Below are 23,388 nucleotides of genomic sequence, written 5' to 3' on the forward strand. Positions count from 1 at the left end.
TAAAGCTTATATGTATGTGTGTTTTGAGGGAGGAGAAAAAAGCTGACAGTAGAGAAAGGGAGGCAAGAGGCAACACTCATTTCATTTCATTTCTAGACATGGTAGCCATTCTTTTTTGAGCTGATCTGGCTTGCGCTAAAATAGTTGCAACCAAGTTTTCCAAAATACCATTGGAAAGGATTGTCAAATAAATAAATAATGATTAATTCACGTGGCTTTTTTGATATTAAAAATGTGACAGTTTTAACAAAGAAAATTGCCACTTATTGTTAGAAGAAACAGCCATCTGTCTTTCTTCTAGAAAACATTTGCATCCAACAAAGTTTTACTTGATAAGTATTCTGAATAAACTTATTAAAGTTTGCAACTTCCTTTCAATATCTTTGTATGTGTATATATATATATCTATATTTGTATCTATCTATCTATCTATCTATCTATCTATCTATCTATCTATCTATCTATCTATCTATCTATCTATCGATATCGCTGGTTCCCAAAACTGGTCATAACATGATATACCTTGGTCATACTCCCATGTTGTCCAACTACTGTTTCAAAGCCAAAAAGCCAGTGCTTGTCTGAGGACGTCTCTGTGGTCATGTGGCCGGCATGACTAGAAGCCAAAGGCGCACGGGACGCTGTTAGCTTCCCACCGTAGTGGTCCCTATTTTTCTACTTGCATTTTTACGTGCTTTCGAACTGCTAGGTTGGCAGAAGCTGGGACGAGTAACAGGCGCTCACTCTGTTATGCGGCACTCGGGATTCGACCTGCCAAACTGCCGACCTTCTGATCGACAAGCTCAGCGTCCTAACCCACTGAGCCACCGCGTGGCATAGGACCTGGCTATTTGAGAGTGGCTACTTGTCTACTAGGGTTAGGACTCTGAGCTTGTCGATCAGAAGGTCGGCAGTTTGGCGGGTCGAATCCCGAGTGCCGCGTAACAGAGTGAGCGCCTGTTACTCGTCCCAGCTTCTGCCAACCTAGCAGTTCGAAAGCACGTAAAAATGCAAGTAAAAAAATAGGGACCACTACGGTGGGAAGGTAACAGCGTTCTGTGCGCCTTTGGCATCTAGTCATGCCGGCCACATGAACACAGAGACGTCCTCGGACAAACGCTGGCTCTTTGGCTTTGAAACGGAGATGAGCACCGGCCCCTAGAGTTGGAAACGACTAGCACGCATGTGCGGGGGAACCTTTACCTTTACCTTTAACTTTACTTGTATCTGCCCAGCTGTTTTGATCTAGCACAGTTTGTGTGCTCCAGGTTCTTTTGATTAAACAATGTCAGTTATCATGATCCCAGAAGCATGCCTTCTCAGTTACAGCATCTGTCCTCTGGAATGAGGTTTCCCCACAAGATTGGATGCCTCTCACCTTCCTGACATTTTAGCAGGCCTTGAAGACATGGCTCTTCAGCCAGGCCTTTGGCTAGAATGAATGTGACTCTCTTTGGGTATGGGTGTGCTTTGTTGCTGCCTGGTCTTGCCATCTTTGTTTCTTCTTTTATCACTCTGTTACCTTTATCGTGTTACAGTTTTTCAGTTTTTTTGTGAACTGCCCATAGTCTTTGAAAGTTAAGGGATGTGCAAATTGAATAAAATTTTAAAATTAAAACTAGAAGAAAAATAATTTTTGGTCTTCAGCATTTAGTTTCATGTACTGGTTGGACGCTTCTAATCCAAAACAATATAGTAATGTCTTAATTTTGGCATGGGTCCTAAGGGGCTATAATGCTTATATTGATTGATTTGCTCTAATCATGTTTTGAAATTTAAAGCTCATTTTGATCAGTGAAAGGGCCAGTGGACACTTTTGGAGTTATGAGGGCATATCATGGATGTTCTCATAATGGATTTCTTTTGGGAAAGGTGATTTTCTTCTCAATAGGCTGCTCAGATAAATGGGTCCTATACTTTTTTTATTTTTTTATTGGATTTATATACCACCCCTCTCCCGAAGGACTCGGGGCGGTGTACAGGGCAATTAAAACACAATATACAGCACATAATATACAAAAATTAAAATAAACCAAATAGCCCAAGCAATAAAACACGTTCTAAAATTTAAAATTTGGAATTTAAAATCCGGAGCTCAACAGGAAGCTGGTTCCAGAGGGCAGGTGTGCCCACAGAGAATGCTCTCCCCCTGGGGGCTGCCAGTCGACATTCCCTGACCGATGGCACCCTGAGGAGTCCCTCTCTATGGGAGCGCACAGGACGATGGGAAGTTAACGCCGGCAAAAGGTACTCCCGTAAATAATTCACTTCCATGATGGCCAAATCACACATATGGACATAGGATAGGAAGTCCATACAGGAAAAAGCCTCATGAATGTGGACAGCCAATGGTGGTTCCATTTTCCACTTTCTGCAGAAGGGCAATTATTTTTTATTTATATATGCTACTTATACAATCAAATGTATTTCACTTATTTAAAGGTCTCAGGATGCTGTAAAACACCAGTGAAGGTAAAAATAGAGGACTAAACAAAAAAATAGATCCATGATCCACAAAATGGTCAGATCAGTCTAGGGTCACCATCCATGCCAAAAAACTAATTGAAACAGTATTATGTTTTTTACATCTTTATGGGGCCAGAACCAAGAATGCCTGTCCCCACTCCTTGCATCTCATGTGGGATGGGAACCTTAGCCCCTCTTAGGATGGACAAATAGGACAGCTAGATAGTCCTGTAAGTACATGGGTGCCAAGTCATATAGAGCTTTATAAGCTAAACCATCACCTTGACGCCTAATGGTAAGCAACACAACAACTAAAGTCTGGATATTATAATGTTATTAACCCTATGAGCCATTCATCTGGAATTTTCCTACCAAGTCTTCCATTTTACATTTTGTACAGGATAGGACATAGAGGGATCCTTGATAAGTTTTTCAAATGTGAATAGAAAGGCTATTGTGAATAGAAAGGCTATTGTGTAATTACCATTACTATGTCAATACTAGTAGTAATCATAATAAGTAGTAATAGTTCTTTTCTACTTTTTGTATATCAGCCTGAAAAGACTGTCTAAGACATTTGTCCTTGACCAGTAGTTTCTCAGAGTGATAAGCACTATATGCAAGGAAATTGGAAGCGAACAAGCTGCAAAAGAATGTCTATTATTTTAGTTCTCTGAAAAGAAGATCTTGTATTGGTTTGTAAACCTTCAATAAATCTTAAAGCATTTCTAGTAATTTAGATTTATGCTCCTAGTATTAGCATCAGATTTCTTTGCATCAGAGAACCCTAACAAGTCCAGTAGATTTTAGTGGGTCTACTCAAGAAATTATTAGGAGTGGATTATGCCATTATATTTTTTCTGCCAGGGTACAGAGTATTGTTTTCTTGGCTACTCCCTATTTTACTATTGTGTTGTCATATTACAGCAAACTGGCACCAGTCTTTTAAATCTTTGCTTCCTGGTTATATGTTTAAATTGTTTGTGTGTAATATATGTTTAATCCTACCATTACTATCCAAGATGGTTACTTTTTGGTCAGCCTGTAATTTGTGCTGCCCTTTGCTTAACTGTAAAAAGAAACATGTGCCATTAAAATTTATATTAAACAGTCTGAGAAATTACGCTCTGAAGCTCCATCCTTTGGCTTTAAGTGGTTATGTGTAAGATTAGTATTGAATACTCTTTGTGCATGTCGCTAACTGTTAAGCAGTGCATTAAAGAGAATTGGGTGTCTTTTTTTCCTTTCAGTGAATGCCTGGTTGAAATGATTAACCTAATGGAGTTAGCCACTGATAGAAAGGATGACCGCTCTGCTTTGTGTTCTAAATTTTCTTTAGGGATTGACATAGCATTCATATACCTGTATATTCTACAGAATATTAGTACAGTATAAGAACCAAAATATTATAACTTGTGATATAGTAACAGCTCAGTTTATTGTAATAATGATATTGTGTTACTGTGAATATAATTGCAATATTATTGAAATATTAAGCTGCTGTTTAAGTCTGTCCTCATCCTATTTTATATATGAGTTCACCCCCTCTCCTAAATTGTACTGAACCAAGCTCCTTATACACAATAGTTCCCAGTCATTTGTTAATGCTTTCCCTCCTACACAGAGTTCAATCATGCAGCAGTTGCAGCTCACAATTCATTGGTTACTAAGGAACAAGGGAACCTGATATGATCAGAGCTGCATATGGGGTTATTGTAGTATGTAATTTTAACCATCCAGGTAGAGTTTAAACTTGTGTATGCAGATACAGATTGAAAGGATCAGAAAGTAAAATCCTACCCTGAATAGGCTTTAAAAAAATGGAGAAAAAGAGTTGGATGGAGACACCTTAGTAGTCATAGAATAACATTTCAATATTTGAGAGGCATATTTGATTGTGCTTCTGAGCTAGATACAATGTGTGCAGGAAATAAAGGTAAGTCTCCTGCTTTGTTATTGTCTCATTGGTTGCCTCTTACTTCCTTGAGGCAATTCTGATTTCCACGGTGGACAAAAGGAAGACAAAAATAAGTAATCTAAACTTATTCTTTCAGTTTTGTGGTGATTTCATGCATGGTTTACTACAGTGCAGTGTTTTAATCAATAGTGTGATTAAGTGCTGCCACACGTGAACTGAAAACTATATCAAAATACACATGGACCAGAGTCAAAACAAAGTCCAGAAATAAACAGAATGATGAGATCATTGGCACTTTGAGGTTGCTCCAATCTGCTTGGTAATTCAGAATCTATATAGAAAGGAGAAATTTGTAAAGAAAAAGAAATTGCAATATTCAGTTGAGGAAAATGATACATTAATTACATTGACCCTGATTAAACTTTAAAATGTATATAAAGTTATTTTGGGTGATGGTAGCAACTGGGAACTCTCTTTATTGCTGCTTACATCCAATCATGTTGGGGAAAAAAGTATGCAGACAGGGCTTGGGACTCTGTATATCATCAAGATAATTCTAAACACTGAACAGATTGGGATCTGTTATGGCGGGGAAAGCTGGCAAAAGAAAAATTGGATTTCTGAGCCAGATTGATCTGGAGGCTGCAGAGGAACACATTGCAAGAAAAAAAAAATATCCCAAATCCTCTCTATGGGTGAGGCATTTGGGCAGCACTCAGAATGGGGATTACTCTTCCATTCTAAGCCCCCTTCCCTTTCTTATTCACGTGGTTCAGAATCACGCTGTTACTAAGGGCTGCAAAAGATTTTCTCCATCTTGTAATTGTTTGACAATGTCTGTATTGATTTAGCTTACTTGTATGAGTCATGTACTGCAGTGTTCCCCAACCTTTTCAGCTTTGTGGACCTGTGGGAGGCAGAGAGAGAGGGACTGGTTATGTGAGAGTGGTGCTGTTTGCACAAATGGAGCCACCTGCGCACATCCGCTGCTCATGCAAATGAAGCTGCAGGTGTGCACGCACTCACCTACTACTTCCATGGGCCAGGGTCCAGCTGTGAAACGCAGCGCGGGGATTGGGGACCCCTGATCTACTGTATATACTACTAAATTTCTTGTTGTCATGAACTTTATACTAGGGTAAAACAGTGCATCATGGGGCAACACATTTTGAACCAAAGTACCTCAAATAGACTTACAGAATGTGCCCAAAATCTGGGACTCATGATTCCCAAATGAATGAAATTTGGGGAAGTTGTGGCTGTTTTAGGCTATTGGCGGTGGTGACTTTCCTGGGCTTTTGCTGCTGCAGTAAAGTGATTTTCATTTGTAACATTCCATGACAGTTTCCTTTCAATCCCTCGCTCCCTCCTGCACCCAGTAGCAGCTAGTTACTTGCTGCTGGGAAGGTAAGAGTTGTTTAGTTCTTACTATTCTTTGGTTTTTTCCCTTTTCCTTTTTCTTTTGCCTTTGACTCCTGGTGTCTTCCTGAATAAGTCCCTGGAGTTTTCTTGACAAGGTTTTTCAGAAATTGTTTGCCATTGCCTGGTTCCTAGGGCTAAAAGAGAGTTACTGGACCAAGGTCACCTAGCTGGATCTGTGCCACAGGCAAGAGTTCACAGTCTCTTGGTTTCTGGCTTGATTCCTCAACTACTCCACCTAAATGGGTTTCTATTCAGCTATAGCAATAGAATTGCTGGTTAGAATTTAACTGATAGGATGCTCTGAGTTTCATAGTTTTCTTTTCCTTCATGTTAACATTTTGATTTTCTCTTGTCTTTCCCTCCTTTTCTTATTCATTTCAGAGATGCTTGTAGAAGATTGTGGTCACAAGGAGATGATTCCTCATGAAGTCTCTGGATCCACAAAAGAAATCAAATGTGATTTTCCACTTAGCAGACTGAAATCAGAGCTAGCCAGGCAGTGAAGCCACAGAAGATAAGGGCAGGGGGCCGGTGAAAAATGAAATCCAACCAGGAGAGAAGCAATGAATGCCTGCCCCCCAAGAAGCGGGAAATCCCTGCTACCAGCCTGCCTTCTGAGGTGAAGCCATTAGTTCTGGCCAGTGAAAATCACCGTACAGATAATATAACATGGCTCTCAAGTACAACCAGCAGCCTCAGCAGTGGGCGGAATCGATCTGGAGGTATTTCAGTGGAGGCTGGTTCACAACAAGGAGTAGGTTTACACAAGTCACTTTCTACAGGAATGGATTATTCCCCACCTAGTGCTCCTAGGTCTGTTCCAGCCTCTGCCACACTTTCCACAGTGTACCCCTCTGCCCTTTCACAGGCAGGAACACCTGTTTCGCCAGTGCAGTACACACACTTGCAGCATGCTTTCCAGTTTGTTGGGCCTCAGTATAGTGGACCATATGCCGGATTCATCCCTTCTCCACTAATTTCCCCAACAGCTAATTCTGCAACCACCACAGCAGCCTCCGCCACTGCTGTTGCAACCACTCCATCCCAGCGATCGCAGCTGGAGGCATATACTTCTTTGCTGGCCACCATGAGCAATCTTAGCCAACAAGGCCAAAAAGTGGAGCCGCATTTAGTCAGGACACCTGGATTGATCACGGCTGGATCTCCTCCACCTATTCAGCAGAACCAGTATGTCCATATTTCCAGCTCTCAGAGTGCTGTTAGAAACGTCTCTCCTCCAGCCATCCCAGTCCATTTGCATCCTCACCAGACAGTGATTCCTCATGCATTCGCCCTTGGCCCTTCCTCCCAGGTAGTAGTGCAATATGCAGATTCCGGTGGCCATTTTGTTACTAGGGAGTCCACCAAGAAATCTGAGAGCAGCAGATTGCAGGCTATGCAAGCAAAGGAAATACTGAATGGGGAAGTAGACAAGAGGCGATACGGCATCTCACCCTCTTCTGAAGTCAATCTTATCAAATCAGGCAATAAACCATCTCCTCATCATTATGAGGCCAGACATGTGGTAGTCCACTCTGGTCCTACTGATTATATTGCACGTGATTCCTCTGCTGTCCGGCCCTCTGTTATGGTTGTTCCCAATAGCAGTACACCTAGTGCAGATATGGAGGTTCAGCAGTCCACCAATAGAGAAACACCACCTTCAGCCATCAACGAAAAGGGAAGTTTGCATTTAGGAAAGACAGGCCACCGATCCTATGCTTTATCTCCACAACAGACTATTGGTCATGAAGGGGTGAAGGCAGTTGCCACTTTATCCCCTCACACTGTCATTCAGACCACCCATAGTGCTTCAGAGCAGCTACCTGTTGGGTTGCCAGCTACAGCCTTTTACACTGGGACTCAACCACCTGTAATTAGCTATCTGAGCAGTCAACAGCAAGCCTTTGGCTATCCTGGAAATCTACCACAGCATCTGGTGATCCCTGGTACACAACCTCTCTTAATACCAGTAGGAAGTGCAGATATTGACTCCTCAGGGGTACCACCTGCTATAGCCACTTCATCTCCCCAGCTAGCAGCAGTGCCTCATACGTTTGTCACAACCGCCATTCCAAAAAGTGAGAATTTCAGTGCTGAGTCTCTAGTAAACCAGCCAGCTTACCAGGCAGCTGTGGTCCAGGCTCAGATCCATCTCCCTCTGGTCCAGCCGGTACCACCTTCAGCAACAGCACCTGCGATATTGCCTCCTTATTTTATGAAAGGCTCTATAATTCAGTTGGCAAATGGAGAGCTGAAGAAGGTAGAAGACTTAAAAACGGAAGACTTTATACAGAGTGCAGAAATTAGCAGTGACCTGAAAATAGATTCCAGCACCGTGGAAAGAATTGACGACAGCCATAATCCAAGCATTGCTATGATACAGTTTGCAGTTGGAGAACACCGAGCACAGGTAATCAACATGAGAGCTTGGAGGGGGGAGGGGGGGAGAAGAAGTCATTAGGAAAGTAGACATAATATCCTTATTATTCCTGCTCTTGATTCTTAGCCTCTTAGATTAATAATTGGTGACTGGGTGCACGAATGGCCTTACACAAATTACACTAGTAACAGAGGAATCAGTTGGATGAAATTATGGTTTATGTAGCCGAAGATTACCTCAGTTTGGAACCTTACAGAAATATAAATATTATGTGTCTTACCATGCTTAATAGACATTCAGCTTTTAATATTAAGTCCCAAAAGGATGACCATTTTCTTAGACTAATTAAAATATGTAGAGTTTAAACACACAGAGCTTTTCTTAGCTAGGCATTAAACAGAATCACAAGGGGAAAGAAAACCTCACCCCAAATAGGAGTGGTGCATCTTTGTTTTATGACAGGGGTCTTCAAACTTGGCCCTTTTATGACTTGTGGACTTCAACTCCCAGAATTCCTCAGCTGGGCATGCTGGCTGAGGAATTCTGGGAGTTGAAGTCCACAAGTCATAAAAGGGCCAAGTTTGAAGACCCCTGTTTTATGACATTATACTTTGGTCAAATAAAATCCAGTCTCATTGTTACTTCTTTTCTCTTCAGTTAATTGAGCAATAAAGAACCAACGCAGGGACCTGCGTTTCTCATTCGGATTTATTAGTTTAACTTTAATAGTTATCTTTAACTATTAACTCTAATAAATGAAGAAAAATTAATCAACTATAATTTTGTCTTGCTAAAAAATAATAATGAAATTAAGCCAGAACAGCGTAATGAAAAATAAAATAATCTGTATGGAAATTTTGATTTGCAGTCTAGAATAGTTTAAGATTTTACCTGTAGCAGTGTATTTCCTAATAGTTTCTCATGTTGGCATGTTAAATGTGGACTTTGGTAAGCACTTTCCGGTATCCATTCACAAATTCCCGTCCCCATTAATGAAATGTCAGCAGATGTTGTTTTCAAAATGTTTTTGGTCTGTTTTATAGTAGCAAGTATAGTTGAAAAATACAGCTGATTTCTCCAGTCTCTTTTCTTGTAATCTTCCCATTATGTCAGTAACATTTCAGAATGCAGTGGGTGGTTTGAATTTGAAAAGTTTAGAAAACTTGCAATAATTTCTTTGAAGCTACATTCCATTATTTAGAAGGATCTGCAGATTAATTAGCTTAGTTAGGTGTCATAGAAGCAGTTCAGCTCCTAGGGACTGTGTGGATAAGCCCTTATTAACTGATCTATCTTTAGTAATAACTCATAACTCTTCTGTTCCTATAATCTTGTTAATACTATGCAACCATCTTACCCCATTGTTGTCGTCTTTTCCTTTGCTAAACTTCCCAACATGTAATTATTATTATTAGTCCATCATTCATTTGATAACATTTACGTATATTTTTTGCTTGGTAGTTATCACTTCAAGACACCAGTCAGCCTTTATTTGATACTGGAATAACTGATCTGTTCTTTCTGAAGTCCATGATACTCATAGTAATAATCTGTAATCCTATAGTTCAAAGCATCTATCTTCAGTATCCTGCACTCTCTCGATATCTAGCTTCAACAGTAATGCATTACCATTGGAAAGGCAATTGTTTTAACTGTTATAACCTTTACTGTTATCAGAACAGCTTTAACCTTCATAATTTTGTCAGAGTTTGCATTGTCTTTCTTTTTAAGATTACTCTCCAGTACATTGCTATAGCACACTGTCCATTTTTATCCATTGTTGCACTAGATAAATCATACTAATACCTTCACTTCTTCGCCATCATTTGTAAGTTCATTAAACATGCAAATTGAATTTCTACTTTATAATATTTAATAGAAACACAGATTTTTCCATTTTCCTTTTTTCTTTCATAGTGACCTGTTATAAAGCTTTTTCCTTTTCTACCAAAATGGTGTCATATCTCAAAAGATTGATGTTTTAGCTTCCAACTTTGATTCCAGCTGTTATCTCTTCCAATCCTATTATTCCTATAATGGATTTGTTATCTAAGTTAAAGAGAAATGGGCACAATTTGCTTCTTTGTCCCTATTCTGACTCACTTTGGTTCTTGAAATTCAGTTCTTAATAATTACTTTTGTTCATAGTAAAGATCCGTCAAAAGAATAGTGTGAGTGTTTTGATATATCCTTTAGCCTTTAGGTTCCATATTCAAGTATTATCCCTAAAGTCAAGGTATTGCCAATCAGTGAAGCAAGATAAATCTTCTTGGATTCTCTTGTTCTTATTTGTGTAGTGATAACTAACTTATAATATTTCAATCTGCCTTTTCTGAAACCTCTTGTTTGGTTTGAGAATTTTCTTTCCTTATTTTTTTGAATAAAATATGTGACAAAACCTTACATGTGTGAGGTATTTGTTCATTTGCTTGCATTACCTTTCTTCAGTATAGGTGTATGCACTAATTTTTTCCATTTAGATCCTATAGCCTTGTTTTATATTTGATGACTTAGAGTTGTTTACATTATAATTGTCTTTTCTCTGGCAGTTTTAAACAGTTCAGTGGCTTTTACATCTGCACCAAATGGTTTCATACTTAAAACTGATGCATTGTTTCACATTCCTGACTTTTTAGAACTGGTTTCCAAGAATATTTTCTCTCCACAAATGTTTCTGTAATTCTGTAATCATATTTGTAAAGAGATATTCTTTCTCTCATCAGCGTAGTTTTTATGAATGAATAAAATGTACCACAGTATGTTACATGTTATGACTTTCTGGCATAACTATTTCCTTTAATTTTCTAAGTTTAAAGTATATATCTGTCACTAATAATTTGTGGTCTGCCCTGCAAGAGTTCTAGCTGACTGGATTGCATTTCTCCATCTTTTGTTTTCTATTGTGGAATTGAATTGATTCAGTGATGGGCATCTAGTGTGTCCATGTTTGAAATAGATGTTGTCAATAAACAATCTTCCAGTTCTGCTAAGTCTGTACGTTTGCCTTTAAAGCAAGTTTATGAGAATAGGCTATCTGGAGTTTTGCTGTTCCAGTGGACAAACAAGGCATACCCAAGGTTATCTGTCTCATGCCACTGATACGGAAATAAAATAGGAATCAACAGTGGTTTCCTATGAAAAGGTTTGCTATAAGAAATGAACCTTTTTTAAAAAAAATGTTTTGCAAATGAAAATTAAGGAACAAAAGCCTGGAATAAGATTTTACTCATCACAGAATAGTATTTTCCTGGCCAGAGTACTTATGTACTTATGTGCAGTACCATTTTGTTACTAAAGAGTAGTGCAATTATCTCAACTACCATAAGGAAATATTAAAGGCAAGCCAAAATCATAAATCAGGTAAAAAGATCAAATGTTTTGCTAGGTAAGATGGACAATAGTATATTTGGCCTGTAAGAGCACACTCTAGTCTGAGGTTCTGAAATAGAGGATATAGCTTGGGTACAGGTAGAAACTGGAAGCAGAAATTTAAATGGAATAGTGTGGAAAATAGACTACAGAGGTTTTTTTTATGAAAAGGTATGTTTCAAAGGTGTGTAGTACATGTGTGTGTGATCTCTGACTAACTGACAGATTTATGGTTGCCTTCTGATCTTCCTGCCTGAAATTTTCTGTCAGTCTTTTTTTCACCTCACCCCACATAGGATCTTGTATCGTTAATAGAGGTAGAACTGTCCCTGAATATGAAGAGGCAGTGATATAGAAAGTATGTTCCTACCTTTAATATTATTATTGAAAGTACAGGTGTGTGTATATATATACATATACATATACATATACATATACATATACATATACATATACATATACATATACATATGTGTGTGTGTGTGTAGTGTATATATATGTGTGTATATGTGTGTATATATGTGTGTATATATATGTATATATATATATGTATATATATATATATATATGTATATATATATATATGTATATATATATGTGTGTGTGTATATATCTATATATATCTATATCTATATCTAATCTATATCTATATATCTATATCTATCTATCTATCTATCTATCTATCTATCTATCTATCTATCTATCTATGGTAAAGGTTCCCCGTGGTCATGTGGCCAGCATGACTAGACACCAAAGGCGCACGGAACGCTGTTACCTTCCCACCAGAGTGGTCCCTATTTTTCTACTTGCATTTTTACGTGCTTTTGAACTGCTAGGTTGGCAGAAGCTGGGACGAGTAACAGGCGCTCACTCTGTTGCGCGGCACTCGGGATTCGACCCGCCAGACTGCCAACCTTCTGATCGACAAGCTCAGCGTCCTAACCCACTGAGCCACCGCGTCTCTCATATATATGTGTGTGTGTGTGAGTGTGTGTGTGTGTGTGTGTGTGCACTGAGCTTTCATCAACAAGCTGTTGACATCATCAGAGCAAGGGCTGAATGATAAGGTAGTCAGTACATACACTTATATGGCAGTTATAACGGTCAAATTGTGGAATGTGGGTGTGGCCTATTTGTGACAAGCTCGCTTGTGTATAATCACAGTGGTTCCGGCTTTGTTGGAAAAGGCCGGTCTCTGGTTGATTTTTAAAATTCGCGCCTAGAGCTGCTTGGCGCGTATCAGCTGTTAGGCGCATAAGTCTCGCACAGACTCAACCAAACTTTACATTCTAAAGTAATGCGCTTTAAAGAACCGTTATCCAAGGACAATTTATCATCTATTGTCTACAAAATCAACTGCAACAAATGCTCTTGCAATTATGTTGGAGAAACATCCAAAAGACTAAAAACCAGGATACGTGAACATATTCTAGCAGTTAAAAGACAAGAACAATGCTCCCAAGTTTGGGCCCATATAGCTGAACATGGCCATACCTTTAATTTCAGAGGAACTATAGTCATCTCTCAAGACCACACTAAAGGTGGCTGTCTATTGAAAGAGGCTTGGTTGTCTGATAATAACTCAATTAATAGACATATCGAATTATTATCACCATACCAAACTCTGAGGAGGCATTTACAACAACACAAAACATCCAAATGCTTAAATACAATCAACAAAGACACAAACACACTATTCCACCCACCTGTCAAACACCATATCAAGACAACAGATGAGATTATTGTAACACAATCCATTCCAATTGAACTAAACAACAGACAGAATTCTAACACAACAATGATAGCTTGCATAACCAACACACCATCTGACACTTCTACATATAAAGACAACCTCACTTCTGACCACAACATCCAAGACACAAATCTTACAACTTCACTAAATAACCACACACAACAAAACAAACAGACACAACACCCAAACAACAACAGAGTGTTGAGACCACAATCAAAACTGAAATCTGTCCTGCCATGCACAATAAAACAAAAAATAACAAGCCAGATCAAACATCCCGCAAAATCACTCAAAACTGACAACCATAACACTTACTTTCATTCAAACACACCAAACAACCATGCAAAACAAGACAGACACACCCAACAACCACACACTAACAGAGTTTTAAGATCCGACAAACCAAATCACACAACAGAGCTGATTTTACAGCAACCAGGTAAAGAAACACGAAGGAGAGCGAATCACTTACACACTCCACGAGGACATCTGCTCCCTTCCACAGCAGAATCAAGCCTGTGACAACTGAGGGAACGAGATGACCTCAACTCTACTTCGAACAAAGAGCCTGTCAGCCAGTGCATGACTGCACGCGGCGTGACAAGACTTACGCACCTAACAGCTGATATGCGCCAAGCAGCTGCTAGGCGCGACTTAAAAATCAACCAGAGACCGGCCTTTTCCAACAAAGCCTGAACCACTGTGATTATACACAAGCGAGCTTGTCACAAATAGGCCACACCCACATTCCACAATTTGACCGTTATAACTGTGATATAAGTGTATGTACTGACTCCCTTATCATTCAGCCCTTGCTCTGATGATGTCAACAGCATGTGTGCTAGTTGTTTCCAACTCTAGGGGCCGGTGCTCATTTCTGTTTCAAAGCTTGTCCAAGGACGTCTCCGTGGTCATGTGGCCGGCATGACTAGATGCCAAAGGCGCACGGAACGCTGTTAGCTTCCCACCGAAGTGGTCCCTATTTTTCTACTTGCATTTTTACGTGCTTTCGAACTGCTAGGTTGGCAGAAGCTGGGACGAGTAACAGGCGCTCACTCTGTTGCACGGCACTCGGGATTCGACCCGCCAAACTGCCAACCTTCTGATCGACAAGCTCAGCGTCCTAACCCACTGAGCCACCGCGTCTCTCATATGTGTGTGTGTGTGTGTGTGTGTGTGTGTGTGTGTGTGCACTGAGCTTTCGTCAACAAGCTGTTGACATCATCAGAGCAAGGGCTGAATGATAAGGGAGTCAGTACATACACTTATATGGCAGTTATAAAATTGTGGAATGTGGGTGTGGCCTATTTGTGACAAGCTCGCTTGTGTATAATCACAGTGGTTCTGGCTTTGTTGGAAAAGGCTGGTCTCTGGTTGATTTTTAAAAGTCGCGCCTAGAGCTGCTTGGCGCGTATCAGCTGTTAGGCGCATAAGTCTCGCACAGACCCAACCAAACTTTACATTCTAAAGTAATGCGCTTTAAAGAACCATTATCCAAGGACAATTTATCATCTATTGTCTACAAAATCAACTGCAACAAATGCTCTTGCAGTTATGTTGGGACGAGGAGCAGGCGCTCACTCTGTTGCGTGGCACTCGGGATTTGACTCACCAAACTGCTGACCTTCTGATCAACAAGTTCAGCGTCCTAACCCACTGAGCCACCACGTCCCTACACACACACACACACACATTATATATCTGTGTCAGTCCATATGTAATAGATATATCTGTGGCAGTCCATGAGATAGTTCATTTTGGCATCCTTACGTATGTTCCAGAAATATGGAAGCAGTGTTTTTGTTCTCTTGTTCACTGACAGTCTCGCTACAGCTTCCCTTTCAGAGATTGAGAGTGCCATCATCTGGTAGAAGAAATGATGATGACCTCTCCTATTAAAGTGTCACTTTATGCAGAAGTCTAACAAAACGTAGCTGATATCATCACCTTAAAATACTTCACCAGCTGTGTTTCTCACAAGAGATGCTTCCAGAATTCAGAGACAGTCACGTAGAAATGTGAGTTTATTTTAGGTTTTCTGTAGACTCCAGGAGTTGGATGTTTTCCCAGATGAATCATGTTCTTCTGTCGTAGCAGCTACTCTTCTACTGAGGTTGTTGTTATTGTTTTTGAAATAAGTAAATAAAACCGCCTCACTAAATAGGCTTTAGCGTCTCTTACTTGGAGTGTATCTTTAATATGTTACCAGAACTTTGTTGATACAGTATTTGTGAATGGAAGTGACTGTGAGTTTAGAAGTATATCATATATAGTCCTGCAGCATGAACTCCTTATATAGCATATTGATTCCCTTATTCTTCTTCCTATGATCTGCAGTTGTGAGATAAGGTAGTGCTAAACTTCTTAAGGATTACTGAAATGGCACATCTGTGGTATTGCATTAAAAATGTAAGAACAGTTTGACAGGACAGAGCCAGTGTGCTTTTTCTTAGTTTTCCTCTTGACATGTCATTGTTAGTCTTGACAATCTAAAGCAGAGGAATGTATGGGGAAGGGAAAGCAAACGAGTAGTCAAAAAGGAAAAAAATAGCTTGAATTCTAAGCACTATTTATTGGTTGAAATTAAGAGACATCACAGATCTGCTCATCTCTCCCTCGAATTATAACATGGGGGGAGACAGGGAGGGAGGGAGAAGTGAATCATAAGGAAGCATTATTGAATCAACATTCAATTCATAGGTTAGTGATCTATTGAGTGGAATGTGAATAAGACAAAAAACAGATTTAAAATGGAAGAAAAAATATTGCATTCTATATCTGAATGCATCCTGGTAATATTATGGTGGTTTAGCCAGGCAGTTGATAAACACTGAAAAATCATTTTCTATATGAGTTAAATTCTATACTGCATAAAGCACTATATAATCAACAGATCAGACAACAAAACAGATACAGCATCAAAGCTAGCAGATGTAAGACGCTGTTTTATGGTTAGTTATAGACAGTGATGGGATTCAAATAAGTGAACAAGCGGTTCTCTGTGTGGATGCCACTTCCGGAAGTCCATTTTGAGCCCGGGGAACAAAAAATTAGCTACCAGTTCTGCAGAAGTGGTGCAAAACAGCTGAATCCCACCACTGGTTAAAAACTAATAAACTTATATGGTTTCAACTTTGACTGACCAGCATCCAGTATCAGATGCAGGAATTGTGCTATTCTTAGTAGGTAGAACTGCAAATATCATATAGCTCTAGTCTAATATATCAATAATTTTATGAAAGATGCAGTTATTTTGTATTCAAAAGGATTGAACATGAGGCATCTGTTAGTATTGCTTGAAAAGAGTCTGGTAATCCACTACCTCAGCAATCTAGATTTATTGGGATAACTGTTCATAATTCCCAGTTTGGAGATCTTGCCTGGAAACTCAAGCTCAGATTTAAAAAGGTTGATGAGCTAGTTAGATCAATTGTCCCTATTTTAATATAACTGTTCTAGGTTCCATACAATTTGACAATAAAGGGATTGGATAGTTAGAAGCAGACCTTGTTTTATTTCAGAGTCCTATAATAATTTGTGGTAAAAAGTTTTAATCTTGTTAAATTATTTTCCACAAAAAGAACTGATAAAACTACTTGTAATTCAAATTGGAAGCAAATCATAATTTTGCTAAGTAGATTAACAATTTTTATTTTTTAATTTCTTATTCATGATTCAGCTTCCACCCTATCAGAATATGATTGTACCCAACCTCTGTTAAGAGTAGTTAAATTTTTGAAATTTAACTTTGAAATCAAAGTTGACTTCTCAGCAATAATTTGCTGATAGCTAACCCAACCCAAAATCTCTTCTGAATGCAGAATCCAGCCTCTAATCTTTTAGATAATTAAACCAGTATTTTTAAAGCAAGAAATATGATTAGATTCCCCTAAGAGCTAAAGAACCTGACTGGAGAACTTATTCATGGAAAGATACATCGTGCCATATACATAACATCCTCACTTGCAGATCCAACCTGTACTTATTCTGCCTTAGAATATAATAATAATAATAATATAAAGTTGGAAGGGACCTTGGAGGTCATCTAGTCCAACCCCCTGCTCAGGCAGGAAACCCTATACCATTTCAGGCAAATGGCTGTCCAGTCTCTTCTTAAAAACCTCCAGTGTTGGAGCATTCACCAACTCTGGAGGCAGGTTGTTCCACTGGTTAATTGTTCTAACTGTCAGGAAGTTTCTCCTTAGTTCTAGGTTGCTTCTCTCCTTGACTAGTTTCCATCCGTTGCTTCTTGTCCTGCTTTCAGGTGCTTTGGAGAATAGCTTGACTCCCTCTTCTTTGTGGTAGCCCCTGAGATATTGGAACACTGCTATCATGTCACCCCTCACCCTTCTCTTCGTTAAACTACACATACCCAATTCCAGCAACCGTTCCCTATATGTTTTAGCCTCCAGCCCCCTAATCATCTTGGTTGCTCTTCTCTGTACCCTTTCTAGAGTCTCAACATCTTTTTTACATCGTGGTGACCAAAACTGGATGCAGTATTCCAGGTGTGGCCTTACCAAAGCATTGTAAAGTGGTATTAGTACTTCACTTGATCTTGATTCTGTCCCTCTGTTAATGCAGCCTAGCACTGTGTTGGCTTTTTTGGCAGCTGCAGCACACTGCTGGCTCATATTGAGGTGATTGTCTACTAAGACTCCGAGATCCCTCTCACAGTTACTACTATTGAGCAAGGTACCACCTATACTATACCTATGCATTTGATTTTTCCTGCCTAAATGTAGAACCTTACTTTTTTCACCATTGAATTTCATTTTGTTAGATAGTGCCCAGTGTTCGAGTCTGTCGAGATCCTTCTGTATCTTAAGCCTATCTTCTGGAGTATTGGCTATTCCTGCCAGCTTGGTGTCGTCTGCAAATTTGATGAGTTCCCCATCTATCCCCTCATCCAAATCATTAATGAAGATATTGAAGAGCACTGGGCCCAGAACAGAGCCCTGGGGCACCCCACTACACACTTCCTTCCATGTAGATGCGGTTCCATTGAGGACCACACGCTGAGTACGGCCTGTCAGCCAGCTACGAATCCATCTGGTGGTAATGCTATCTAACCCACATTTTTCTATCTTATCAAGTAGTAGGTTGTGATCTACTTTATCAAATGCCTTACTGAAGTCCAAGTATTTTGATTTTGTGGTTTTTAAAAGTGGTTTGTACATTCATTCATTTATTCATTTTGCTACTTCATCAGTTTGTGCAGTCCATCTGCAACAGTTGTTTTTATTTTACATTCATTGATCATGAACATTTTCCTTGCAACTTGGTTCCATGATAGTAATTTTCTGGTTGGTTGGCCTTCACGTGTTACGTGTCCTTACATTGGTTTCCATTTTTTTGTAGGCAGGATTGTTTAGTCCAGTCTTGCCTTTGAGATGTTATTTCAGTTCCTCTCCCATCGTTCTTGCAGCAACAAATTAGCACAAACCCAGAAGGAAACTCTGGACTGGAAATACAGATTTGGTCCTACACAAAAAGGCAATGGAAAGGCCAGAAGAAACCTATACAAGCCAAACTCCCAGAAGATCTTGGTGCAATGCAACATTGAGATTCATGATAATAAAGAAATAATAATATTTGGAGCAGCTACTGAATATAGGCAAGAACATAGTATGGTGACTTTGGATGTACTCAGGATGTGGTTATTACCAATTTGGCTAGAATAAGTAAAGGCCTTCGACAACTTTCTGCTTTCTTACTTGTTCTTCTATTGAATTGTTTTGCTTTACAGAAGGGTCTCTGTAGACAATCAGATCAGCTTCTTAGCAAAAATAAAATCTGAAAAGGATTCACAAACTTTTCTTTAACGTGAGGTCAGGTCAGTAAACCACATTTGCAAAATATTCCCAGGAGAAAAATCTCCATGATAATATGTATATGTCATCCTGGCTCATGTGAAAATCATTATGCATACAACATAGTCCTCAACTTACCACTGGTTGCTTAATAACCATCCAAAGTTACAATGGACTTTCACGCAGTCACATTATTGCATTTTGGGCATTTGGGAACTAGCTCACATTTATGATTGGTTGCAGCATCCTACAGTCACATGACCACAATTTGCAAACCATTTTGCTGATTTCTGGTGATTCTTGCCAGTTTCCAGCATTGGATATGCTGAATCTGTTTAATGAGCACATGATTTGCTTAATGGCAATAACAACTCATTTATGACTGTTGTAAAATCTGTGGTAAAATCAAATCAGTCATATAGTGCTTTGACTTAAAACTGCAAGACTTATGACTGAAATTCCAGACTCCATTGTGGTCCTAAGTTAAGGGCTATTTATGTACACACACATGCAATGGCTTTTTGACAGATCACTGCATTGAAGGGACTTAATTGAACTATTGATATTGAACATTGCAGATATAATATACCTGAACAGAAAAAAAATGAAAAATCAAAGTTTCATCTGTACCACCAACACCTTTGAAGGATCTTTCCAGAAGTACATAAGGGGAATTTACTGTTTTACGTCTCCTGCCAAGGCTATGAAAAATCTTGGAGTGTTAACGTTTTCTTAATCTGAATGCTGTACATTTGTTTTCTGTGAATGAGAACACACGTTCTCTGGAAATACATTTATCAGTCTTTGAAAATATACATGTAAAGAACGAGCAAATGAGCATATTAAATTTCATATCCATGTTTTCTATTTTCTGTCTACAGGTCAGTGTTGAAGTTTTGGTAGAATATCCCTTTTTTGTATTTGGACAAGGCTGGTCATCCTGTTGCCCTGAGAGAACAAGCCAGCTCTTTGATTTGCCGTGTTCCAAACTCTCTGTTGGTGATGTCTGCATATCACTTACACTCAAGAATCTGAAGAATGGCTCAATTAAAAAGGGCCAGTCCATGGACTCAGCTAGCATCTTGTTGAAGCACTCTAAAAATGACAGTCTAGTTGGCAGTAGACATAGGTATGTGGAGCAGGAAAATGGGATTGATCAAGGCGGTGCAAAGATGACATCTGAAAATGGTGAACTGAAGTTTCCAAACAAAATAGGATTACCTGCAGCATCTCTACTCACCAAATCAGAATCCAGCAAGCCCACAGCAACTCGGAAGAGGAGGTGGTCAGCCCCTGAAACACGGAAACTAGAGAAGTCTGAAGAGGAGCCACCGTTGACTCTTCCCAAGCCTTCTTTTATTCCTCAGGAGGTTAAAATTTGCATTGAAGGGCGATCCAATGTAGGCAAGTGAAGTCTATTAGGAAAAAAAATTAGAATATCCCTTGTCATTTTTATCCAGATTACTGTACTGTAGGCTAAATAACCGAGTATTTACATGTTATCATCTTATTTTAGGTTTATGTTTATAACGTTGTTATAGTTGCAGTTAGTATTATGCAGGAGACAGGTGCATACTTCCCCCACCTAGGTGTTCATTGGTGATTATTTTTATCAGGAGCTACAAAAAAGGGCAGTATCTGCTTGACACGTGAACACACACCCTTTGTGGAAGCAAATGTTGACATGGCACCTGTTTTCCAACACTTCAAACAGAATATTAGTCTGGCAAGAAAACTCTAGGAAAGACAAACACTATTGCCTGATTCAAGAGTAGAATTGAGAGTTCCACAGCAATGTGATTTGATGGTTCTCTCAACAAATTTCTGATGACGTGTAGTCCAGGGGCAATAATGGAGAACCGAGCACTCTTTGAGACTTTGCACAATAAAGTGATTTTTCTTTTAATTTTCTGATTTTTTTTTTGTCTTGTATTTTCCATTCCCCCATCCAAACCCATACTGTGTCCCAGAGTGGGGGAATCTAACTGCACTATTTTTATTAATATTGTTGTTGTTATTATTGCTCTTCTCAGAGACTGCCACATAGAGATTTCATCTCCACTTGCTAGCACAATGGCATAGCAAGAGCGTAGCAGCTGATTCTTGCTTTGCTAAAAATGGTAATTTGCTTAAAGTGTGATAATGTTGGTGTCAATATAGCACGTTACAAATTGTGGATATCGTAACTTGTATACAGCATGTTGCCGCTAACATTTGCTTCCACAAAGTAACTATGTACTTTCCTTTGGGAAAGTGAACAAAATTGTTTGCAGTTAGGTTGCATTTTTTAAAAACTCTAGTACTATTTTTTAAAATTCTGTACTAGGACTAGTGCCACTTTTTACAAATTTCAGCGTGATAACGAGGAAATGGGAGAACATAGAATGTCTTTGAGCACTTAAAATGATAATCAGAGTTTCCATGCTGAGAATCCTGGCTTAACACTCAGCAAATCCTGTATTTTGCTTTATTCTCTTTTGGGTTGCGGGGGGAGGAAAGAGAATATTGACATTTTCAACACTGTTAACTAAGTAGGTTTTTTCACAAGCAAGAATGCTGAAAATTTTCGTGTGGTATCAAAGGGATGAATGTGAATTATGAACTCGTATGTGACAGTCGTTGTCCACAAGGACTACTTAATAGGAGGCACTTTTAAAACTTTTATGCTTGTGAAAACGTTAAAAGGTATATGCAAGCTGACAAAATAATAAAAGAATAAGAAAGAGCATAAGGGAATAAGAAGAAAAAACATTGTCCAGTGTTTTTGAAAAAGTTGGACTTTAAAGAACCTTGCAATTTGCACATCTTGAGTTTATCATTTGTGTGGTATTCTTGCAGTTTTTAATTTTTTAGGAAGGGAGAGGGGCTGAAAAAGCTTAAACAAATGTAGCAGTTATTTACTAACCTGCCTAATTTCTAGACCTTTTTAATAGGGTTAGACTTTCTTTCAATTTCTTTTACTTTCTTTGTATCATATCTGTCACCCTGAACCAGAAAAGCTGAGAATTCCTCTTCAGATTTTCTGAGTTTTCCATGAGTCATTTTGACACAGAAGCAATTTTTATGTTTTGTTTTAATTCAGTTTAATTCTGTGTTTTATTGTAAAATTACTATTTCTTAATTTTCAATTACTTTTCTTCTGATTAATAGTATAATGTTGATGTCTAAATTTGTTACAACAGGATGATGGGTAAAGTTTATCCAATTAAACTCTTTCAGTAGCTACAGTTGCAAGAAAAAGTATGTGAACCCTTTGGGATTACGTGGAGTTTTGCATGAATTGGCCATAAAATGCGCTCTAAACGTCATGTAAGTCACAACAATAGAAAAACACAGTCTGCCTTAAATAATACTACACAAACATTAGCTGTTGTCATGTTTTAATTGAACATAAGATGGAAACATTCACAGTGCAGGGTGGAAAAAGTATGTGAACCTTTGGACTTAATAACTGGTTGACCCTCCTTTGGCAGCAATAACCTCAACCAAATGTTTCCTGTAGTTGCAGATCAGACCTGCACAACGATCTGGAGTAATTTTAGACCACTCCTCTGCACAAAACTGTTTCAGTGTAGCAATATTCTTGGGATGTCTGGTGTGAATCGCTCTCTTAAGGTCATGCCACAGCATTTCAATCGGGTTGAGGTCAGGACTCTGACTGGGCCACTCCAGAAGGCGTATTCTGTTCTGTTGAAGCCATTGTTTTGTTGAATTACTTGTATGCTTTGGGTCATTGTCCTGTTGCATCACCCATCCTCTGCGGAGCTTCAGTTGGCGGACAGATGGTCGTATGTTTTCCTGCAAAATGTCCTGATAAAGTCTGGAATTCATTTTCCCATCAATGACAACAATCCGTCCAGGCCCTGAGGCAGCAAAGCAGCCCCAAACCAGGATGCTCCCTCCGCCATGTTTTACAGTGGGGATGAGGTTTTGATGTTGGTGTGCTGTGCCTTTTTTTCTCCACACATAGTGTTGTGTGTTTTTCCCAAACAACTCAATTTTGGTTTCATCTGTCCACAGTATATTTTGCCAGTAGTGCTGTGGAACATCCAGGTGCTCTTTTGCAAACTTCAAACGTGATGCAATATTTTTTTTGGAAAGCAATGGCTTCCTCTGTGGTGTCCTCCCATGTACTCTTCTTGTTTAATGTTTTCCTTATTGTAGATGTGTCAACAAATATGTTAGCATGTGCCAGAGATTTCTGTAGGTCTTTAGCTGACACTCTAGGATTCTTCTTTACCTCATTAAGCATTATGCGCTGTGC

At 39.1% G+C, this 23,388-nt stretch overlaps 1 protein-coding gene and 1 long non-coding RNA gene across 3 annotated transcripts in view; one reads left to right on the forward strand and one right to left on the reverse strand.

Moving 5' to 3' along the window:
* Positions 1 to 22,186, forward strand: part of ATXN1 (ataxin 1) — a 224,421-nt gene extending 202,235 nt beyond the window's left edge. For both annotated transcript variants that reach the window (XM_083360664.1, XM_083360665.1), the window contains exons 7-8: positions 6,188 to 8,219; positions 20,006 to 22,186. In XM_083360664.1, coding sequence (XP_083216790.1) covers positions 6,345 to 8,219; positions 20,006 to 20,536 — 2,406 coding nt within the window. In that variant the 5' untranslated portion in view covers positions 6,188 to 6,344 and the 3' untranslated portion in view covers positions 20,537 to 22,186. The remainder of the gene's footprint in view (positions 1 to 6,187; positions 8,220 to 20,005) is intronic.
* Positions 4,489 to 20,423, reverse strand: LOC310639196. Its single transcript, XR_014492258.1, has 3 exons — positions 20,365 to 20,423; positions 5,241 to 5,291; positions 4,489 to 4,715 (listed from the first exon to the last, which is right to left on the reverse strand). It is a non-coding gene; the product is annotated as an uncharacterized lncRNA (long non-coding RNA).
* Positions 22,187 to 23,388: the final 1,202 nt, after the last annotated feature.

This window comes from Vipera ursinii (genome assembly GCF_947247035.1).
Source record: "Vipera ursinii genome assembly, chromosome: 3".
Taxonomy (NCBI): domain Eukaryota; kingdom Metazoa; phylum Chordata; class Lepidosauria; order Squamata; family Viperidae; genus Vipera; species Vipera ursinii.